The sequence below is a fragment of the Grammomys surdaster genome, unplaced genomic scaffold (genome assembly GCF_004785775.1).
Source record: "Grammomys surdaster isolate TR1022 unplaced genomic scaffold, NIH_TR_1.0 174, whole genome shotgun sequence".
In the NCBI taxonomy this organism is placed as follows: domain Eukaryota; kingdom Metazoa; phylum Chordata; class Mammalia; order Rodentia; family Muridae; genus Grammomys; species Grammomys surdaster.
Genome location: NW_021604622.1, coordinates 1,027,240 through 1,049,280, shown reverse-complemented (window position 1 = coordinate 1,049,280; position 22,041 = coordinate 1,027,240). Strand labels below are relative to the sequence as shown.

At 40.0% G+C, this 22,041-nt stretch overlaps 1 protein-coding gene across 1 annotated transcript in view; it reads left to right on the top strand.

The window, feature by feature from the left end:
• C7 (complement C7) overlaps positions 1-12,365 on the top strand; it is a 64,652-nt gene extending 52,287 nt beyond the window's left edge. The window contains exons 16-18 of the mRNA XM_028767646.1: positions 5,164-5,257; positions 8,525-8,709; positions 10,048-12,365. Coding sequence (XP_028623479.1) covers positions 5,164-5,257; positions 8,525-8,709; positions 10,048-10,229 — 461 coding nt within the window. The 3' untranslated portion in view covers positions 10,230-12,365. The remainder of the gene's footprint in view (positions 1-5,163; positions 5,258-8,524; positions 8,710-10,047) is intronic.
• Positions 12,366-22,041: the final 9,676 nt, after the last annotated feature.

The window sequence follows — 22,041 nt, the reverse complement described above, 5'->3', positions numbered from 1 at the left end:
GCACAGATATGAGTTGAGTTGTGTAAAGTAATGCACCTGTACCCATGACTTGAAAATGAACGAGAACAATATATACTTAATGAGGCTATAATTCTGTTCCAAAGGAAATTAGATAGGTTTTCTGCAATGTTTGCTTCTGTCATTTTATAGCATAGTTTAGTATGAAATTTTCCCTGCTCAGTAGAAAATGGCATTAATTAAGGATATTTTATGGACCCATTTATTTTTCTGGATATGTAGATAGCAATAATCACACTTAAGATAAACCTATAGCAAACACAAATTCCTATGTTTGTCAGCTTTCATGGTTGGTATTTTAAAAAAATCTGCTAAATGTGGGAATAGGAAGATGGTTCAGTAGGAGGAGTATTTGCTGCATATGCATGAAGACCCTAGTTCAGATGTCCAGCTTCCATATAAAAGCTGGGCATTGTGATGTATGTCTTTAGTCCCATCACTGGGGACATGCAGACAGGTGCATGCTGGCAGCTGGCTGGCTGGCTGCTCTAGCCAAAATGGTAAGCACCAGGTTCAAAGAAACCTCAAAATCTTTTCTCAAAAAATGCGGCGGAAAGGGATAGAAGATGATACCCTGAGCCTGAACTCTCACTTCCACATATACACACCCTTACACACACACCTCTAAGACACACACACACCTCTAATACACACAAACTCACAGACACACATATACAAACATATACACATACACACTCATACACACAAACTCACGTACACATACATACATATACATACATACATACACACCTGTACACACATACACACATATACACACATACACACACTCACTCATACTCACAAACTCACACACATACACACATATACACACATGCACACACACATGCACACATATACACACATATAGACACACATACACACACACTCACTCATACACACAAACTCACACATACAGACACACACACGTACATACACCCACTCACACAGCGACACATATGTACTTGTGTGTACATACAAATGACAACAAAAACAAAAGCAACAGTGCTAGACACATATGGTATTAAAGTGGATGACTACTTAGAGGGAAGAAGGGTACCAGCAAGGAGAGGAAGGCAGTAAGAGAGAGCAACAGAGGACTTAATATAAGCAAAGTCCAGTATATGCATGAATAATGATATCATAATGAAATCTATTCTTTTATAAGCTACATTAACTAATTTTCTTTAACTTTGATAAAATACTATGACCCAAAGCAGAGGAAAGGGCTTGTTTGCTTCCAGAGGGAGAGTCCACGATGGTTGGGGAGGGATGGAATCAGGTGATAGGAGCTGGACACTTGCTGATTACATCACATCTGTACCCAGGAGAGAGAGACTTGGAGGTGGGGCCGGGCTACATTCTCAAACCCCACCTCTCCTGATATACTTCTTCCATCAAGGCTGTACCTCTTAAAGGTCCTATAACGTCCCCAGACAGTGCTACCAATTGCTCAAATACATGAGCTTATTAGTATATCTTTAATTCAAACTACAATATGTGCTAATAAAAAATAGAGAACCATTTTAGTTTGGAATCATTTTAGATCTCAGAAAAGTTGCAAAATGTAGATTCTACGTACCCTCAACTCTCTTCACTTTTTGGATAAACTGACATAACATAGTTGATGAAAACAAAGGGTCAGTGGTACCCACCCCTGTGTCCTAGTTACTGCTCTATCGCTGGGCCTCTTCACACAGTGTGACATGTATAAAAGAAAGAAGCCAACTGGGAGTCTGCTTACCGTTTTAGAGATTTAGTTCATTATCATCGTGGTGGACAATATAGCAGCAGGCAGGCAGGCATGGTGCTGCAGAAGTAGCTGGATGCTTCATGTCCTGATCTTCTGTAGCATGTAGCAGGCAGAGAGAGAGAGAGAGAGAGAGAGAGAGAGAGAGAGAGAGAGAGAGAGAGAGAATGCAGAGAAACAGAGAAAGCAACAGAGAGAGTCAGATAAAGAGAGAGACATAGAGAGACACAGATAGAGCATACAGAGAGACAGAGACAGAAAGACAGAGACTAAGAAACAGACAGAAACACAGAAAGACACAGACAGACACAGAGAAACAGACAAACAGAGAGACAGACCAAGAGACAGACAGACACAGACACACACACATACACACACACACACACACACACACACACACAGAGAGAGAGAGAGAGAGAGAGAGAGAGAGAGAGAGAGAGAGAGAGAGAGAGAGAGACTGAGACTAGTGTGAGCTTTTGGGCCTTAAAAGCTCACTTCCAGTGACAAATCTCCAACAAGAACACACTTCCTACTCCTTCCAAACACACAGCTTTCAAATATATGAGCCTATGGTGTGTGTGTGTGTCTGTATGTGTGTGTGTCAGTATGTGTATGTGAGTGTATGTATGTGTGTGTGTGTGTGTGTGTGTATGTATGTATATAGGGAGGGCAGTCTTCAGACCAGTGCACCTACCATCTTAGTTATCTGAGGATCTGAGACACGGGGAACTCAACTTTGAGGCCAACCTGAGCTATATTATAAGACACTGTCCCAAAAGCAAAGAAAACAACACAACGAAAGAGATGGAGAAGGAAATTCTGCTAGGACACTATCGACTAACCTGTTATTCAGATACCACGCTTCTCCCTTGTATCATGTTAAGTTCTAGTATCTGATTCAAGCTTCTGTCTTGCACTGGGAGTGCCACTGTGTCAAGTCTTTAGAGAATGTGACTGCTATTGAGATGCCTGAGATGTCTGTGGAAGACATGCTTCTTATCGTCACCATCCTTCCAGTTTTGTGAATGTTTTCATGGGATGTTATTATCTTGTCTAACTTGCTTATATTTTTCACAGTAAGGAACGTATGTATTCTATATTTTTTTCCTTCTAAAGCATGTCCTTAGGACATCAAGATGGCTCAGTGTGTTAAGGAACTTGCTGCCTAGACTGCCAAGATGACCTAAGACTGATCTCCCAGTGCCCAATGGCTGGAAGTTATATTCTAATCTCCATGTGTGTGCCACATCCATGTACACACTAAATAAATAAATTCAGCTAAAAATGAAAAATAAAAACCACCTATGATCGTCTAAGAAGATTATCTTTATAATATAGTAAATGACTACCTAGTTTTATGCCCAAAAGTTTGATGTCAATGATTTTCATTAAAATGAAGCTAGGAGAAAGTTAGGAAAACATGGGTGTTTTAAGACTTCACATTGCCAACTGCCTGAGCCAATGCAGGGGCTTTCCATTTACATTACTGTAAACTACACTGAGGTGCTTCCTTGCAAAATTTCAAATAATGATTCATTTAAAAAAAGGGTTTCTAGATTCAAAACAGTGGATACAATATTTTTAATGTAAGCAGCTCCACACACGTTGAGAGGAGGTCACCTGGACATTCGCATGTGAGAGACTGTAAGTCTCCTTGGGTACCAGAGATTTCTCCAATGTAAGTTATTGTTAAAAAAGAGTTTATTTGTTTATTTAATGTACACAGGCATTTTGTCTGTCTATATGTATGTATATCACAAGGATAATTTGGTACTCACAAAAGGTGGAAGAGGATATCACATCCCGTGGAATGGGAGCTTCTGGAAGTTGTGAGCTGCCATGTGATGCTAGGAATCAAACTTGGATTCTCTGGAAAAGCAGCAAAAAGTGGCTCTTAACCACTGAGCCATCCTTCCAGTGATCTAAGTTCTTTTTGTGGCTTTACGACCCATGGTGGGCTCAGGGCAAGATGCAGTCCAAAACAACAGTTTATAAGGGTCAGCTTCTTGAAAGGAAACCTGCTGTACTCGCCATGGATTCAACAGATGTGAACTTAACCCTGCATAGGAAGATTTGTGAGCTACTTGAGAAAGTATCAGTTTCCAAACTTTTTGACCCTTAGGTTTTTCATCTCTTACATAGGCACTTGTCAGCAGGGATCAAATGACAAAATATGTGAACAGTGTATGATCCATTAACAACGCCTAGGAAATGGTATCTGTCATCACTGCAGCATTTTATAGAGTGTTCCTCTGTGGAACGCATTAGAGACTTATTGTATATAAAAATATACAGCATACATGTTTATGTTGTTGTCTTTACAAAATTATACATCATATTTAAATGTTATATTCATCATATTATGTACAATATGTATAATATACACTATATATTATAATGTTAAATTATATATATGTATTTGTTTCTTTTTTTTGAGACAGAGTTTTACTGTATAGTGCTGGCTGTCCTGGAACTCACTTTGTAAAAAGAGGCTGGCCTCAAACTCTGAGATCCACCTGCCTCTGCCTCCCAAGTGCTGGGATTAAAGGTGTGCTCCAGCACTGCCAAGCTATAATATATATTTTAAAATGTTCTTATTTACTGAAATCAAAATTTTTCTCTCTCTCTTTCTCTCTCCTAAATATGTAAATACAACTTATTCAGTTCACATAGGTTTTTACTGTATTTTTTTTTATTGAAAAATATTTTTTATATACTAATCTGATCACTCCTCTGAGATCCTCTATACCCCTTATCCACAACTCCGTGCCCTTTCTTTCTCTTTGTCGTTAGAAAACAAACAGGTAAACAACAAGAAACCCAAACAAACCAGAATTTTTAAAAAAGAAAAAATACAAGAAATACACACACACACACACACACACACACACACACACACACACACCATAAAAACACTCAACTGGAGAACATAATATATAAGTAAAAGACCAGTAAGACAAAACATGCTCTAGCAAACAATATGAGACAAGAGTCTACAAAAATACTATTGAGTTCACTTTGTGTTGGCCTTCCACTGCTGGGCATAGAGCCCACTCTTAAGTGTGGTCAATGTATCCAGTGAGATGCCATTGGAGAAAACTAATCTTAGCTTTGTAAGCAGATATCAATTGGAGATAGTTGTTTGGTTAGAGATGAGAACTGTTTTCCTTTAATTTTTAAACTGAGAGCAGATTTTTTTCTCTTTTTATGCAGCACGTTCTGATTATGGTTCTCCTTCTCAATTCCTCCTAGATCCTCCACACCATCTCATCCACCCAAATCCACATCCTTTGTTTTATCTTTGTTTTATGTTTATAGTCAAGCATCCCACAGATTTTGATTCAGCAAAGCAAGGCGTATACCCTAATGATCACGTCACTCTTAAATGTTTCTTTTAGTCACCAGTACTCTACCACCAGCAGCCCCTGAATGTCGGCCCTGGGAGAAACTGCAGAACTCAAAATGCGTCTGTAAAATGCCCTATGAGTGCGGGTAAGCTCTGGCTTTGCCACTCACTTTTCTGTTTGATTTTATCCCAGGTAAATGGGATGGCTCTGCAGAGCTTATTGAATTGAAGGCATGACTTCCCGAGAGCTAAGTGTCTTTTGCATCTTAATCTGGCCTACTCTTGCCTGCTATAGTTCATAGGCTGACAGCCACTGTATTAAGCAGGATGATAATCTGGAGGAGCGAGGCACGGAAGGTCCACTGGAGCACTGCTTGTTCTATATATAAAGTGAAGCAAAATGACAGAACTGTCACCTGAGGATTTAGGGCTTTAGAGGATTAGGGTGAAATTCCCCAGAGACATAAACTTTTAAAAAGCAATATCAATAGATTACAGAGCAGCTGCTCTTCTGACACTAGAGGCTTCCTTTCTAGGTCTGCATTCCAAGAATGCTTCCGATTTCTGGCCACTGCTTGTAGAAGGGTTTGTGAAAAAACTCCTGGAAGCCAGTGTCGGAGTCCTAGAAAGATGCAGGCGGTACGATTAAGTGAGGAAGAGGAAGAGAGGTTGACCAGCACGCCTACAAAAATGTGATGTGGGCAGAGTAAAGTGCATATAATATCGCATGTGTTTATCCACACCCAGGCCTGAAAGAGAGCGAAAGACACTGATGAAACATGAAGTCAGAGAGGGCCCCGAGGAGACACTTCTAAGGAGGAGCAGACTCCCTTTAGGGACTTGGGAGGTGTCACAGGTATAAACCAGAGTTACCAACAGTTCCCGACATTTTCTTCCATGCTTAAATCTCTTGAGCAGTGCTCTTCGGTGGTGGATCCTACTGGAAGCTAGAGGTCTTTCCATGCCAGACTTCCAAGAAGATGAGGAACAATGGAGAGGGGTTTGGGAGGATGTAGGAGACATTCAGTCTCTGGACCATCTTCATTTGTAAGATTAGGACTTAAGTTGGTGTCTTAGTCAGGGTTTGTATTCCTGCACAAAACATTATGACCAAGAAGCAAGTTGGGGAGGAAAGGGTTTATTCAGCTTCTACTTCCACACTGCTGTTCATCACCAAAGGAAGTCAGGACTGGAATTCAAGCAGGGAAGGAAGCAGGAGCTCATGCAGAGGCCATGGAGGGTGCTGGTTACTTCCCCTGGCTTTCTCAGCTTGCTTTCTTATAGAACCCAGGACTACCAGCCCAGGGATGGCACTATCCACCCTCCCACCCTTGATCATTGAGAAAATGCCTTAGAGCTGAATCTCAGGGAGGCATTTCCTCTAGGGAATCCTTTCTCTGTGATAACTTTAGCTTGTGTCAAGTTGACCCACAAGACCACCCAGTAGAGTTGGTTCACCTTTAAGATTCAAAATAGCAATTTACTGGATACTCTGTAGCTGCCATGCTGATTAAAACCCATATCTACTTCCTGAATGAATAGGGGATGATGGTAACTACGTCTCATGACTTTGAGTAAGCAGAAAATCAGTGAACTGTTCAAGTGACAGATGTGATCAGTCCAGGTACATCCTTCTTTGAGTGTCTCAACTCTGGGGTCGTCACTGCCTTACAGCCATTATTTACTTGAATCAAATTCCTTCTCTTTCTAATTCCCCACAATATGTGTCCCTGCCCCCCCCCCCCCCCAGCTAGTCCTGATTCTGTCATGTATAGGCATAGCATGATGTTTAGTATAATTTCATGGTATTGGATGCCAATATCAACATAGCTTTGTAAAGTTTCTGCTTTTTAAACTACTCTAAGTAGTTCTAGCCAAACTTTAAATAAACAGAGAAAAATTATATATATACACATACTCTATTTAGGTCTAGATCATAGAGGAAAAAATTAAAGCTAAATAAAGTATATGAATGTAAAATCTTTCTGTCCTTTCTGTCTAGTATATAAAAATATGCTTTGGGGCCAGCAATGGTGGTGCACACCTTTAATCCTAGCACTTAGGAGGCAGAGGCAGGATAGATATCTGTGAGTTCGAGGCCAGCCTGGTTTACAGAGTGAGTTCCAGGACAGCCACAAATACACAGAGAAGCTCAGTCTCAAAAACCAAAAACAAAAAAAAAAAAAAAAAAAAAAAAAGAAAAAGTTCTGTTCTCTAAGACTTTTACCTGTATTTACCTATAACAATACTTTTCATACCCATCAGTATTCAGAAGTGGAATGTTTTTTGGGGTGGGGTGAGTATGGGAGTTAGCAAAGTGTCTGAGACAGGTCTTGTATGTCTAGGTTGGCCTTGAACTCACTGTGTAGCTGAGACGGGTAGCTCCTGCTTTCATCTCTCAAGTTCTAAGATTATGCATGCCACTGTGGGCATATTCCCAGTTTAGAAAATATTTATTTTTAAAATTATATTTCTAAATAGCTATTTTGTATCATTTTTAGCAACAGTAGTTAAGAAAAACCCATAAGATCTTTAATGAAAATATTTCTAAATCCTTTGTAATCACAGGCACTTTTATTTATGGGGTGGAGGGTATCATGATATAGTACAGGTGATGAAGTCTGAGGACAACTTACTGGCGTTGGCTCTCTTTTTCTACCATGTTGGTTCTGGGGATCAAACTCACATCATTTGATTTGATGGCAAGAGCCTTTGTTCATTGAATTATCTTATTGGCTACACACATATTTTTTAAAAATAACATTGAAAGGGCTGGGGGGATCACTGAGTAGTTAAGAGCTCTTGCTCTTCCAGAGAACTTGAGTTTCGTTCCCAACACCCACATCAGGTACTTCAAAACTGTGTGTACCTCCAGCCCCAGGAGATCTCACTCCCCAAGTCTCTGCAGGCACCTGCACTCCTGTGCACATAAACACACACACACACACACACACACACACACACACACACACTTAAACATGATACAAAAACAAAAATAGCATTGAGAAACTTACATCTCCCCTTGGTTCCTTAAGGATTTTAGTGAGCAATGCTGAATTATAGACCCTGAGGGCTGTCGAGCTTCGAGGTCAGTCATTTCACATAATCTCTTGGGGGTGTTTGGTCTTTGCTGCTTTTCTGTTTCCCTTGGTATCAATCCATCCACAGTTGCTGGCAGAATTCACCTTCTCATTCAGTTTACTGCATTTGGTCTGTCTGAGAGGAAAATAAACCAGCATTTTGTTTCTGGTCTTATAAAACTTGGAACACCCAAAGAGCAGACACAGTTTTTGTGGACGTTGTTGGATTGACTACATGTAGGGTTGTAAGCACAAAGTCTTGCTTTCCCTTATCTTTCTTAGCTTTGAAGAAAATAAATTGTGTAAATAATGTATTAATATACTCCTTTTCAGATCCTCCTTGGATGTATGTGCCCGAGATGAGAGAAGCAACCGGATTCTGTCTCTGACCATCTGCAAGATGTATGTTCTCCATTGTCAGGGAAGAAATTATAGTCTTGTTGGCAAGGACAGCTGTACTCTGCCTGCCTCGACTGAGAAAGCCTGTGGTGCCTGTCCAATATGGAGCAAATGTGATGGTAAGTAGCCTTCCATATTTGTAACTGGAAGAACGCTAAGGCAGCAATGCCAACAGTTTCAAGTAATGTAGTTCCTAGTTTATTAGCAGATACATAGAGATGTCAAATATGTCAGATTGGCTTGACAGTAAACTGCCCCATGTTCTTCCAGGCTTCACTAATTCTCATTCTACCTTTGTGGCGTGCAGGCAAGCTAACAGGCAAAGCTGCCCATGTAGATAAGATAAAAATACAAAAATTAAGGGAGAAAAGAAGAGTTATATAAAAATATTTGCACTCACATGCGTGTGTGTGTGTGTGTGTGTGTGTGTGTGTGATGGGACAAAATAAATTTAAAGATTTGAGTCAGATACTACTCTGAGATTAAGGACAACTTCTCCTTGTTATTAGGGAGTTTAAAGAGTATTAGAGAAGTATTAAAAATATGCGTGCCAAACTGACACTTCTTGAAATAATCCAGAGACTTTGAAGGGAATAGACAAAGGATTTACATTCTCAGATTGTGATCCAGAGTCAGCTAAGATATGATCAAATAGAACTTAGCAATGATCTTCAACACTGCCAATGTTTTGGGACATATGATGAATGGGAAAGGGCCAGGCTGCAGGAACCAAACTTCTGACCTGGGTTTCTTTACGTGTAAATGTGGAAACTGAACTATATGGTACATACATCTTCCAAATCCCTCCCTCTCTGTCCTGTGTACTCCACAGGGGCCTTTCTCCCGTCCCTCATCAGTTGTAGTAGGATGGAGATGTATGGAGCTCTGGTCCCATACGGCTTGTTTTTGCTTTACTGTTCTCTGGTTGACCTTGTTACATTCCCCCTGGAGGACCTGGGTGATGTATTCCCACCATGTCATTTTCATGCTTTCTCCTTGTTCCTGATTAGGGTTTATAAGACAAGCACCTTCTGAATGCCATACTTTCTCTTTTGGATAACTTTTTATTCTTTCCTTTCTCTGTCTCTGAGCTTTGACACTCTAGTCTCTCCTGAAACTTGATTTGGTCTGGGGAGCAAAGAATTATACTTGATTTCTGACTCACAAAGATGACAGTCTCTATGAGGAAAGAGATGGAGAGCTCCCGACTTGGCTAGACCCGCCTCATGTGTGTCCAGCCAGTAGAAAGCCTGGTGTGAATTTTCCAAGCCCGTTTATTCTGAGTGAAGAAAAAAATGGCCCCGTTTCTTGATCTTAATGCTCTTCCAGCAGATAGTTTATTGTATTGCTCAGGGCAGGAGCTCTTTAATCACCACGTCATTACTTTGGAGGTAGTGTGCTTTGACTCTCCCACCTCCACAGTGTGCCATTAAGTCTCCTTAACTTGTTCTTTCCAGCTCAGAACAGCAAATGTGTCTGCAGAGAAGCATCGGAGTGCCAGAGTGCCGGCTACACAATCTGTGTGGAAGTGAATGGCAAAGAGGAGACAATGTCTGAGTGTGAGGCTGGCATCTTAAGGTGCGGAGGGCAGAGCATCTCCATCACAGCCATAAAGCCCTGTGCTGAAGAAGCCCAGTAGGACCTGTAGGGGGTGGGGCTTGATCCTCTTCATCAGAATCTAGTGGGCAATGGATGGGTTAAAATATCTGTAACTGGTCCTTAGACCACTCTCCTAGCAGGAAGGCATAATTGTTTCTCCTTTCTCTCCAGTATTTACTTCTCTCTTCTGTGCTCAGCCACTTGTGCAAACAAATCCTTTGTTTCCTCAAACCCCAGTCCAGATTTCCTTCCTTTACAAGTGGCGGTATGAAGAACACTCATGAACCATGGATTGTCGATCTATTTGTGAGGTTTTAGAAAACTGCATTGGGATTTGACTTTTTTTTCTTGTCTGTAAACTTACAGGGTGAGACTAGAGACACATTTTCTCCACTCATTCATCCCTATGATTTTGTTGAGTATGATTGACCCAGTCCGTGAGCCTGTGTTCCTCCTCTGAGTTGATTAGGAAAACAGAAAGAACATACTTTCCTGATTAGGGAGGTTGGTTTTCGTCAGTGAAATCAAACACACACATACACACATGCACACACACTGGGAGAAGTAGACAGATGTAATTATTTCCATCCTGAGAAGTAATGTCACGCTTCACCCTACTAAGCCATCCTCACATGTAGGATTCTTCTTCTTGTTAGAAGATCAAACTCCTTAAATGTCGGAGCAGAATTCATCATGCTATGGTCACAGGGCACCGTCTGACTGCTTGTCTGAGAACAAATATGATTCAATCTCTTGGGGGCTTTTCTTGAGGATGTGTTAAATATACCCTGAAAATCACTCAGCTTTTGAGAGAAGCGTCAGTTTATGCTAGAGCTACTGAATGATGAATATTTGAAAATAATCTTCCCTAATGTGGGTATAGCCCTAGATTTTTCCAGAAGCACACAATTTAAGGCATTAGTATTTCATCTATTTCTTATTCATCTTTCATTAAACATAACAACAAAAAAAATCCAGCTGTGGAAGGTGTCATGTGTGGGCTTAAATAGAACTTAAAATATGTATAAACACTGTCTCTGTGGGTTTTTTTTTAGGCTGTTAGATGTATTTCAAACAAACTTTAGTTGCTAAGAAGTAGAAAATGCATTCAAGAGCTTATTTGTTAGATGTTTTCAAAGTATATAGTGTCTGATGTGACTACTCCAGATTGAGATTTTTCATAACAGTTTCCTTTGAGGTTTGATGCAGATGTAATCTATTTACATAAAGTAAACACAAAGTTGCACGGTTGTCGGTTTCATTTATCGAAAACAATCACACTTAAACATATTAACTGCACTGATTTAGAGGATACTATGGATTTGACATCTTCCCTGGGCAAAAATATTGATTTGAAAATGCCAGGATTGACTGTTGAGCCCCATAAGAGGAAGCAGATTAGGAATCATTTAGGAGAACTGATCTCAACATTCTCCAGCCTTCCTCTTATTTCTTTGCTAGCCTGAAGTTAAATTTCCACTACTTATGAGTATTTCTAACTTGAAAATCCAATTTCTCCAATGCTTTTAAAATTTAAAACCTATTGATGACATGATAGAAAACTTCCATGAGTAAAGAATTCTCCACCTCTGATCTCAGCACAACAGGTCACAATCCAAGTGCTAAAAATGTCATATAAAATGACTTCCAGGTTTATGTGACATATAAATGAATTCTGTCTCTAGATTTGGATCCCATTTTCCTAAATATCTCACCTTGTATGTGCAAATATCCTAAAGTCCAAAAATACCTGAAATGGCAAACTCTTCTGGTCAAAACATTTTGGATGAGCACATTTAAAAGCCAAGTTATTTGAGACAGAAGTTTCAACAGCATTTCTGGAGGAGACACAAAGGACAGATGAGTCACATGAAGGATGGGGGGAGGGAAGGTGGCTGTTGATAGGTATTTTCAGATATTCTATTTGTGTCCTACCCTACCCCTCTTGAACATTTTTATGTCTATTGACTTTTCCTCTAGTCATACAGGGACATTCACAGTTACCTACAAAGAACCAGAATTGTTGTAACAGGTCTTCAAGAAGAAACTTATTTTGGATAATGACTCATTGAAGATGTTTTGAAAATTTAAAAATAAGCTCTGTAAGCAGAAGTCTTTAAGAAAAGTGGGGAGGAATTGTTTGTGTCATAAGTAAATAAAAGGCAAAGAGAATAAATCCTTCCTGTCTTCTTGTCCCTGTCTCAGACCAATGGAGAATTATGTGATCAATGGTGAAGTATTGCCTAAAAGGCAGAAGTCAAGATTGTTTGGATCTAGGGGGAGGGAAAATGGGTCCTTTACTCTCACTACTTCCAGGGAGCCATGTGGGAAACAGATCTTCACTCACCATTTGTACAGACTTTGCAAATTACTGATAGAAGCAGCCTTAGACAATGTCTTGATCGTGTTGGAAGCTGCATTCCTGTGATCTCACACAGTTTCTGTTAAATGATCAACAGAAATGCTGCTATCAGTGTCCTGGGTTTTCTCAGACCTATAGAAACTGCTCCAAGTATAACCTCTCCACCCCACAACCCTCTAGGAGTCTTGCCATTCTTCTTGTCCGATGGAAGAGCATGACTAGTCACATTGGGTATGGTAGGGTAGACAATGGTGAGTATGTCTGCTGAAGGACTCTACAACTCTGGGTTTTCTTGCACCTACTCAGATAACAGGCTCTCCTCTCACCTGGGTAGCTGATGGATTATATAATATAAAATGTGAACTTATCAAATCATGGAGAATATACTCAGAGTTGTAGGTACTGGACTTATCCAGTACTCCCTGAAATGATGTTGGATATGTCTATATAGAAATCATCACTACTTTCCCATCAGATTCAGATGTTTGGATCCTACTGCTTATCAGTCTTTATTTTTTTCTATTTCAACCCAATGTTCTTATACTCACATTGATCAACTTTCTGTATTAGCCATCTTCCCATTAGTATAAAAAAGTACTTGAGGCAATCAATTTATTAGAAAAATGTTTATGATGGTTATGGAGGTCCCAATCCCAACTGGACTGACTCCATGGATTTGAACTTCAGGTAAAGCTGTCACATTACTGCAAGAGCACGTGGGAGAGCAAAACCAGGAGCCATGATGCAAAAAGAAAAGAGGAAGAAAGCAGAGTCTTCCATTTTCCTGTGAAGATACATCTTCATGGTCCTTCTACCAGGCTCCAATAGCACCACTTCGTGGAAACAGTCAAATCATAGCATCCACCTAGATAGTTATATTATTTGCAAGGGCAGGGTCAAAGTTAGTGGATGGCGTGATAAACTTGAAGGTGAGATTAAAGCACTGCAACCTCTCATGAATGACCAAGTGTGTGTTCTAGGCATGATCACTATTCATTCTCTTTTGCTAGAGGAATAGATGGACAAGAAGAAACAAAGAAGGGGAGAAAAAGAAGCACAAGAGGAGGGGAGAGGGGAGAGTAAAGAGGAAGAAAGAAAGGGAGGGGGAAGTGAGGGAGGAAGGAAGAGGGAGGAAAGGAAAGGAGAGAGAAAGAGAGAGAGAGAGAGAGAGTGAGAAAGTGAACAAGAACCATTTAAGAACAGGATTAGAAGCACTATGACACTAGGTTAGCCCTGTCACCTACCAGTCCACAGAGACCTTTCTTCATGATGGACTGGTTAGAGGTATTTGATATTTTTGTTGGAAACAGAATGGCCTGCATTTCTTTCAGAATACTAAAGCAGAGAGCAACTTCAGTAGGAGGCAATTTCGGTTAATACCAAGAAACCAGAGAGGTTTATGTCTGCCTTTCAATTACCCTGGTCTTTCAGGCAGTTTGCACATTTGAGAACATGAAAGCTGATGGCATGATAGGAGTCCCTGCTGTGACAGCCACAGACCTACAATTTGTCTTTTTATTTGTTCCCATCTGGCTGTGAAGGCAAAGCTCCGGATTTTATACTCAAAACATCAGTTATATTGAAATACTTGTTTCTTTAGCCCGGGGTTGAGGAAGCCAGATAGAGAGGTTGTCATTGTTTCTGAGGGGCTGGGCTGGAGGTGAGGATGTGGGCAGGAGAAGACAGAAGGTTCCAGGTATGGGTGGAGGATGGCCCTCTGCTTTGCTCTGTTGTCATTGTGATTTCCATGCTTCTTGGTGAGAGGACACGTGAAATGAATTTCAGAGGAAGGGCCTTAGGCACAAGACAAGTTTATCTGCAAAATATACACAATGTAATATGTATTTGTAAGTCCATACCTAGTAACAATTCAGCCCTGGGAGCTGGGAAGACAATGAAGAAATGGGCATTATTATCAATAGTAAAATAGAATTTTCCCATGAAAGAAAAATTTGGCCTAAGAGTCTCATGAGAAAGTGAGTAACACAAAAGGCTCAGAATTAGTGTTGCGACAGCACGTACAACCAAAGTGCATTGTGAGAATATTAATAGGTGACCACTATGGAGCCCACTCACCAGATCTCTGTGTCTTCTCTAAATAGATGGCACCAAGAACAACTCCTACCAGGAGTGGTACAAAGTTGTACCCAGATCCACTAGCCTGACTTTTATGTCTTGGGTGGAATGATAATGAGCATTCCAAAACACCCCAAAGATCTTATTGACTTAATGGATGTGGTTACAGATTCATTGAAGTAACAGAGAAAAGCATCTTTGAAGAGATATAGGCCGAAGTCTCCTTCAGCCTGGGTAAGGTGTTTCCGGTGCTGAGCACACTGAAGGCATATGTCCAGTAAAATATCTACTTTACAAATTTATCCTGGTTTTAACAGCTAGCCAGTAGAAAGCCTGTGTGCTTAAATCTGGAAGTGGCCCTCTTGCCTCCCATTCTGTTCCACCATATTGCTTGTCCCTTAATGAGTGGGGGTGGCTTCTTGCTGTGGTGTTGTTACTCTGAAGCCTTAGCATAGACTGAAGTGTGTGTGTGTGGTGGCTTGAATACAAATAGCCCCCATAGACTCATGTTTGAATGCCTGGTCCACAGAGTGTGGTGCTATTAGGTATGGGGTCTTGGAGTAGGTGTGGCCTTGGAGGAAGTGTGTTACTGTGGAGGTAGCCTTTGAGTCTTCTATGCTCAAGCTATGCCCAGTGCGGCATAGTCCTCTTCTGCTGCCCGCGGATCAAGATATACAACTCTCAGCTCCTCCAGCAGTATGTCTTCCTGCACATTGCCATACGTCCTGCTGGAAGCTCAATAATAGACTAGACCTCTAAATCTTTAAGCCAGCCCCAATTAAATGCTTTCCTTTGTAAGCATGTACCTTGGTCATGGTGTCTTTTCACAGCAATAGAAACTTAAAGAAGACAGTGTGTCTTTCATTTTTTTTCCTGTGGGTAGCATTTCATTCCTAATTTTCCTCTCCTTTTCCTCTTTTTGCTTCCTGTGTTACTTTTTTTTCTGTTTCTCTTTTTCTTTTTTTTCTTCGCTGGTGATAAATCACAAAGAAATGTATTTTAAAATAAGTTTTGGGTATACATACAATTTTCCCATTTGTTAAAGATGAAAGGAGGGGTATGAGAAGACAGCTTAGTTGGTGACGTATTTTGGAAAGTATGAGGACCTGAGATCGATCCCCAGCACCTACAGAAAAGTTGGGTGATGCACACTTGCAATCCTAGTGGTGCAGAAGCAATGGCAGGCATATTAAAAAAAACAAAGCCATGCCGATCCCTGGAGTTCATTGGTCAGCAAGCCTAGCGTGATTGAGTCCCAGGTCCTCATGACCTTGTATCAAAAATAAATAAATAAATAAATAAATAAATAAATAAGTAAATAAATAAATAAATAAATGGCAGCCCTGGAGGAACAACACCCAAGGTTGACCTCTGACCTCTGACCTCTACAAGCACAAGTATGTGCATAAACTCCCCTAAAAAAGGCAAAGGTAAAAATTTCATACTAACACAATGGATGTGTGTATTTATTTTATATAGAGAATAAATATTGGTTGATTTACTACTTCAGGTCACAAGGCATCTTCAAATTTTTTTCAAATTTAATCAGTACTTTGATGTTATAATGGTCCACTGAGGATGTAACTTCACATAAATATACACAAGGGGGAGAAGTGTGTTTGCCATTTCAGAAATTATTTGAAATTTTGTCTTTCTCTTGAACTCAAAGTAACTAATGATATTTAAAACATAAAACTCAAGTCAATAACTCAAGCAGCAATTCAAAAAAATCAAATATTCTTAACACAATTCAATCTGAAGATATACTAATTTGATACAAGCTGCCAATGACAAAAGGAAAATAATGCACATTTTGCTTTCTGTAATTAAACCATTATGTTTCTAAAAGAGCAGAGACTTTGCATGCATGATAAAAACAGTACAACAAATAGCACAAAATCGTCTTGAATCTGAACTGAGGTGTTTTAGCCAACATGGCTGTCATGTCGTTCGAACTACATAGTATGGATGCTGGGTGTTCCGAACTAAGAGCTGCTGGGAACACCCTGGATTTGTTACGTGTTTGATTTTTGGCCATTATGCATTTTATTGTTGCCAGATTTCTCCTGACTGCCACATTTAGCTACACAAATCCAAATGGAACTCATAAGATTCTGTAAGTTCAACAACCAACCGTCATCTAGCTCTGTTCAGAAAGCCAGAAAATCAAGATCAAGAAGATCTGATGTCTGTGGAAGACTACTTCACACATGGCTACCTTCTTACGGCATCTGCACACAGGGAAACAGAGGGCTCAGACTCCTCTTTTTAATGGACACTAATCCCCCCATAAGGTCCCCCTCTCATATCTTCATCTACATATACTGTTTCATTTCAGTAACCGGGACTTAGCTACTCAAGGGGCCTGGAGGAGCTGTAGCAGTGGTTCACAACGTTCCTGAAGCTGCATCCTTTTAACAGAGCTTTTCATGTTGTGGTGACTTCCAACGATAAAACCTCATAAATGTAGTTTTTCTACTGTTATGATTTGTAATGTAAATAACAGTGTTTTCTGATGATCTTGAGCGACCCCTGTAAAATGGTTATTCGACCCCCAAAAGGTTGAGAACTTCTGTGCTATACCAACGAGAGGTGGCATTTATTATCACTCTCCTCCACTACTCAGTCTGCATCCCTTTGTCTTCAGCAAACATATAAACTGGTAGTGGTTCTTTCTTTATAGTCTGAGGATGGACAAGTCTTCATTTATTGAAGAAATTTGGCCATTAGTAATCATTTCCATATTAGGTTAAAGTTTCTCATTGAACCTTAATCACAGGGTGTGTTAATATCAAGAGACATCCTAAGCTATTTCCCACATTCCAGACATGTTCTTGGCAAACTACCCCTGGGCTGTATAGCAGTCTGTTTTACCCTGGGTAATCAGAATCAATCACAATGTCCTATATTACAACAATCTTTTATAGACCTTCGCAATCTGATTTATGACTGATGTCCTCTGAGGTATGATAGTGAAAGTGTTTTGCTGCTCTTTTTAGATGAAGGGAAATTGCTTTGGATGCTCTTTACTAATAGGTCTGGAGAGAAAAGCATTTGTTAGATCAACAGCTGCACGCTAGACGCCAGAGGGTTTGTTAATTTGTTCAAACAATGAAATCACATCTGGTGCGGCAGCCAGCTGCAGTTGGAGTCATCACTTGGTTGAGCTGTTGGTGCTCTACTGCTGTTTTCTAAGATCCATCTCTCTTCTGTATGGGCAAAATAGATGAATTAAATGGAGAGGAGACTTGGAGTTAGTCAGAACCCCTCATCATTGAAGTCCTTGATTTCAGCAATCCCTTCAGAAATGTAATACTGTTTTGGGAGTAATATTTTACTAGACTGAAGCAGTTCTATTACTTTCTGCTTGGGTTTTCCAACCATAGTCGACTTGACTCTCCAAGTCTGAGAAGCAATATAGAGTTTACGCCAGCTGCTGATGGTATGTACTGTATTACACATTCTGGACTGGCAAGATAAACACAGGGCAGATTCGGGCCCACTGTAAATGGATGTGGGTCAAAATTCCATTGATTGCTTGACCTTCACAACTTCCTGGCCTGGGGGGCCTAAGTGATGTTGTGTGTCTCCTGTACCTGGTGTCAGTGCACAGCCAGAATGCAGCAGTCTCAGAAATGACCTCTTGTTTTCTTTTCAAAGTTCATTGTCACCCTGATGAAAGGATACAGGAAGCTAGGGAAGAGTCTGTTTCAACAGTCAGTAGTGAATTAGGGATCTAACCTCTATTTCATTAGAGATTGTAGGTCTGTAAACTAAATTTGGGAATGGATGAAGGAGCTGGGACTCTGCTTTTACTTCTCAGGCTTGAGTTTTAGTCAATTGACCTAGAACTTTTCTGCTCATACAAGTCAAGAATCAAACAAGCATCCAATCAATTTTATCTCCTTCATTAGCAACACTGATCAGCCAGAGATGGTTGCTTTGACCCTGCCTCCCAACATGATAATCACACACACCTTCAGTGCTGCCCGTGTCTGATATCTGCTTCCTCATTGTCTGCTAATTCCTATTCCATTATTCAGTGGCTTCTCTTTCCAATGGAAGATCTTTGCAAAGACTAATGAGCATGGCTCTTTTCAGTGATGCAGGGGCCTTACCAGTCTGAGTGAGGAGATGTATTATGACAAATCCACTCCAGTGTTCCAATCTGTCTAAATTTTTGACTTCTACATTAAAGCAAGGTGAACCAGGCATTTCCAATTCATTCATTGTGGTCCTCATTTTAATCCCACTAGCAAACAGACTAGGTAATGGAGGAGGATTGTAGTAAACGGCACCTCTCATTGGTGTGGCACAGAAGTTTTCAACTTGTGGGTAGCAACCTCTTTTGGAGGTTGAACAACCTTTTCACAGGGGTCACCCCAGGCTATCAGAAAACATGGGTATTTACATTACAATTTATAACAGTAGAAAACTACAGTTATAAAGTAGTAATAAAAATAATTCTATAATTGGGGGTCACCACAACATGAAGAACTGCATTAAAGGGTTACAGTATTAGGAAGGTTGAGCCAACCATGTTTAGTTAAACAATTGAAATGTTGAACTCTTTCTTATTCCCTGAGCATCTAATGTCTGCTCAGTAAATTCATATTAACAAATTGGTCAAACCAAACCTCATTTTATCAGCATCCAAATCCTACACAGTTTCCATCCTCATACTCCCATATCTGTAAAATGAAAATGCTCAGCTTGAGCCTTTGAAGAATAGCATACCTTCTTTTGGACTGTAATTTGTACTTCAACTTTAAGATGACATATTTTGACTTGAATTTATGGTTTTAAAAGCAAAGGATGATCTAGAGGTGGGTTCAAAGGAAAATCAGCATGCCCTTGTATAGCCACTGCCTTGAAGAAGGGAGTCTAGCTTCTTGTACTGTTGATGTGACAAAATTCCTTTATAGCAACTAAAGAGAGAAAGGGTTTATCTTGCCTTACAGTTTGAGGGTACAATGTATCATAGTGGGGAGGTCCTGATGTTAGGAGCTTGGAGCAATTGATCAATGGTATCTGAGGTCAGCCAGAAGACAGTGATGGATGGATGCTGCTTAACTCTTGGACCCCACCCTGGGAAATGGTGCTTTCCATGTGTAGGCTATGCCTCCTTATCTTAGTTGACCTAATCAATGAAAATTTTCACAGGTGTGCTGAGGCTGATGCATCTGCATAGTCCCACACAGGCATGTCTTGAGGCCCCTTTCATAGATGCATCCAGATCCAGTGAGTTAACAATCAACACAAACTATAATAACGTCTGTGCAATTTCTGGAATAATCCCTTGTCTTGGGATGGAAGATGGTTGTTTATATTTTCTATGTCCTGGCACTTCAAGAGTGCTGTTAATTAAGGTAGAACAAAGAAGTAGGCTTCAGGCATAAAAATAACTTTGGGCTAGGACAGGAAAGTAGGCTCAGATATTTTGGTCATCCTGATAAGCCCTTAGAAATAGTGATCACGGGAGTGTTCACAGAACTTTCTTTATTGCCTTGCTTGTTCTTTGACTATTTGTGTTTATTGTCTTGCTTGTTCCTTGACTATTTGCATCTATTGTATTGCTAGTTCCTCAACCTAGAACTGACCTTAATACTTGCATGAAATTTAAATGGTATAAAAGCAAAAAAGGAGGAGGAGGGATGGGATAGGGGATTAATGGGGGGGGGATGGGGAAAGGGGATGACATCTGAAATGTAAATAAATAAAATATAGAATAAAAAAAATCTTTCCTTAACTCCCCCACCCCCCAAAAAGAGTGTTGTTAAAGAACATTATTGCTCATTAAGAGATGCAATGGAAACTTTACTGTTTTTGTAAAACAAACATTAATTTTCCCCTCACTTGCCTTTTCTCTGTTATACATGAAAACATTAAAACTGTACATATTAATTCATGTCATGCATATTAATTTGTATAAAATTCTGAAAGTGACAGCAAATATATTTTTCGGTTTAAATATTTATCATTATTTTGGTGAGACTTTGAAGAAAATCTTAGCTTTGGCAGATGTAGAGTGCATTATCATTACGCATAGCTACTCTACTGTACAGAAACTCACCAATGTTTCTTGCTTCCATGTTACTGTAAATATTACCCATTGGTCATTCTTCCCTCATTCCTCCATTCACTTCAAGAGCTGAAGTTGGTTGGATCCTGGTAATGCTGTTGCTGGATCCTGGTAATGACCATTTTTTTCTTGGCTTCTATACTTTTGTGTTTTAGAGTGTACACATGGGTGAGACCATGTGGCACTTGCCTTTCTGTGCCTGATCTACTTCAATTACCACGATGGCTGCCCATTCCCCTTATTTTGTCACATGTGGCAGAATTTCATTTTTTTTTAATAGCTAGAAAGATATTCTGTTGTGTATATGTACCACATTTTCATTATGTGTTCATCCGTTGATGGACATTTGTTTCCATTTCTTGACTGTTGTGCATACTGCTGCAGTAATGTAGCCATCCGAGTGTCTCTTTAGCATGTTGATCGCATGTCCTTTGAATGTATAGTCAGTAGCTAGACTGCTAGTTTTATATGACACTTACATTTTTAGTCTGTTGAGGTGTCTCCATGCCGTTTTCATTTACATCTCTGTCAGTGTGTACAAGGATTATATTTTCTTCAAATCCACACCAGGACTGTCATGGTTAGTTTTTTTTTCTCTAACATCCATTGTTCTTGAGGTAATAGCTCACTGTAGTTTTGAAGTTCATTTTCCCTGAATCACCCTTATCTTCTTAGTGAATCCTTTCTGCTGTCTAGATGGGACTTTAGTCTAAGAAGTAACAGACTGGAAAATAATAGACTTGCCTTTCCCACAGGACAATATACTTCATCTGTAGGTGTGGCACGCTCTCCCAACCCCAATTACAGCCTCTGAAAAGAATGTCATGATTCTAATGGAAGCAGGGAAAGATCAACTCAAACTTCTCCCTACTTCTCTGCAGAACTGAAAAAGTCCTGGCAAACCTGTCCTGAAGGCAAAGCAGTTCCCCAAGCTCTCTGTTTCTAAAGTAGAGCCACATTTTGACCCCTTTGCACTTAAGAATGGATTTAGGGAACTGATTCATCCCTAGGTTTTTGCCTATGAGAATATTTGGAGGAAGTGGAAGTTGATACATAAGGAAAGATTTCTTATCTTGTGTCTTTCAATGGCTCTCAAATTGAAAAAGAAGTGTGAGTTCCATGTATTTGGAAAATCATATTCGATAAATTTATCCTGCCTTTAGGATAGCTACATAATTCAATAAATAAAATCTAGGATACTTTATCCAGGGTGAAATGCATGTAAGTATGAATGTTTGGTGCATAAAAAAGTTTGGCAATTAGAGGCAGGAACTCTCTCTCTCTCTCTCTCTCTCTCTCTCTCTCTCTCTCTCTCTCTCTCTCTTTCTCTCT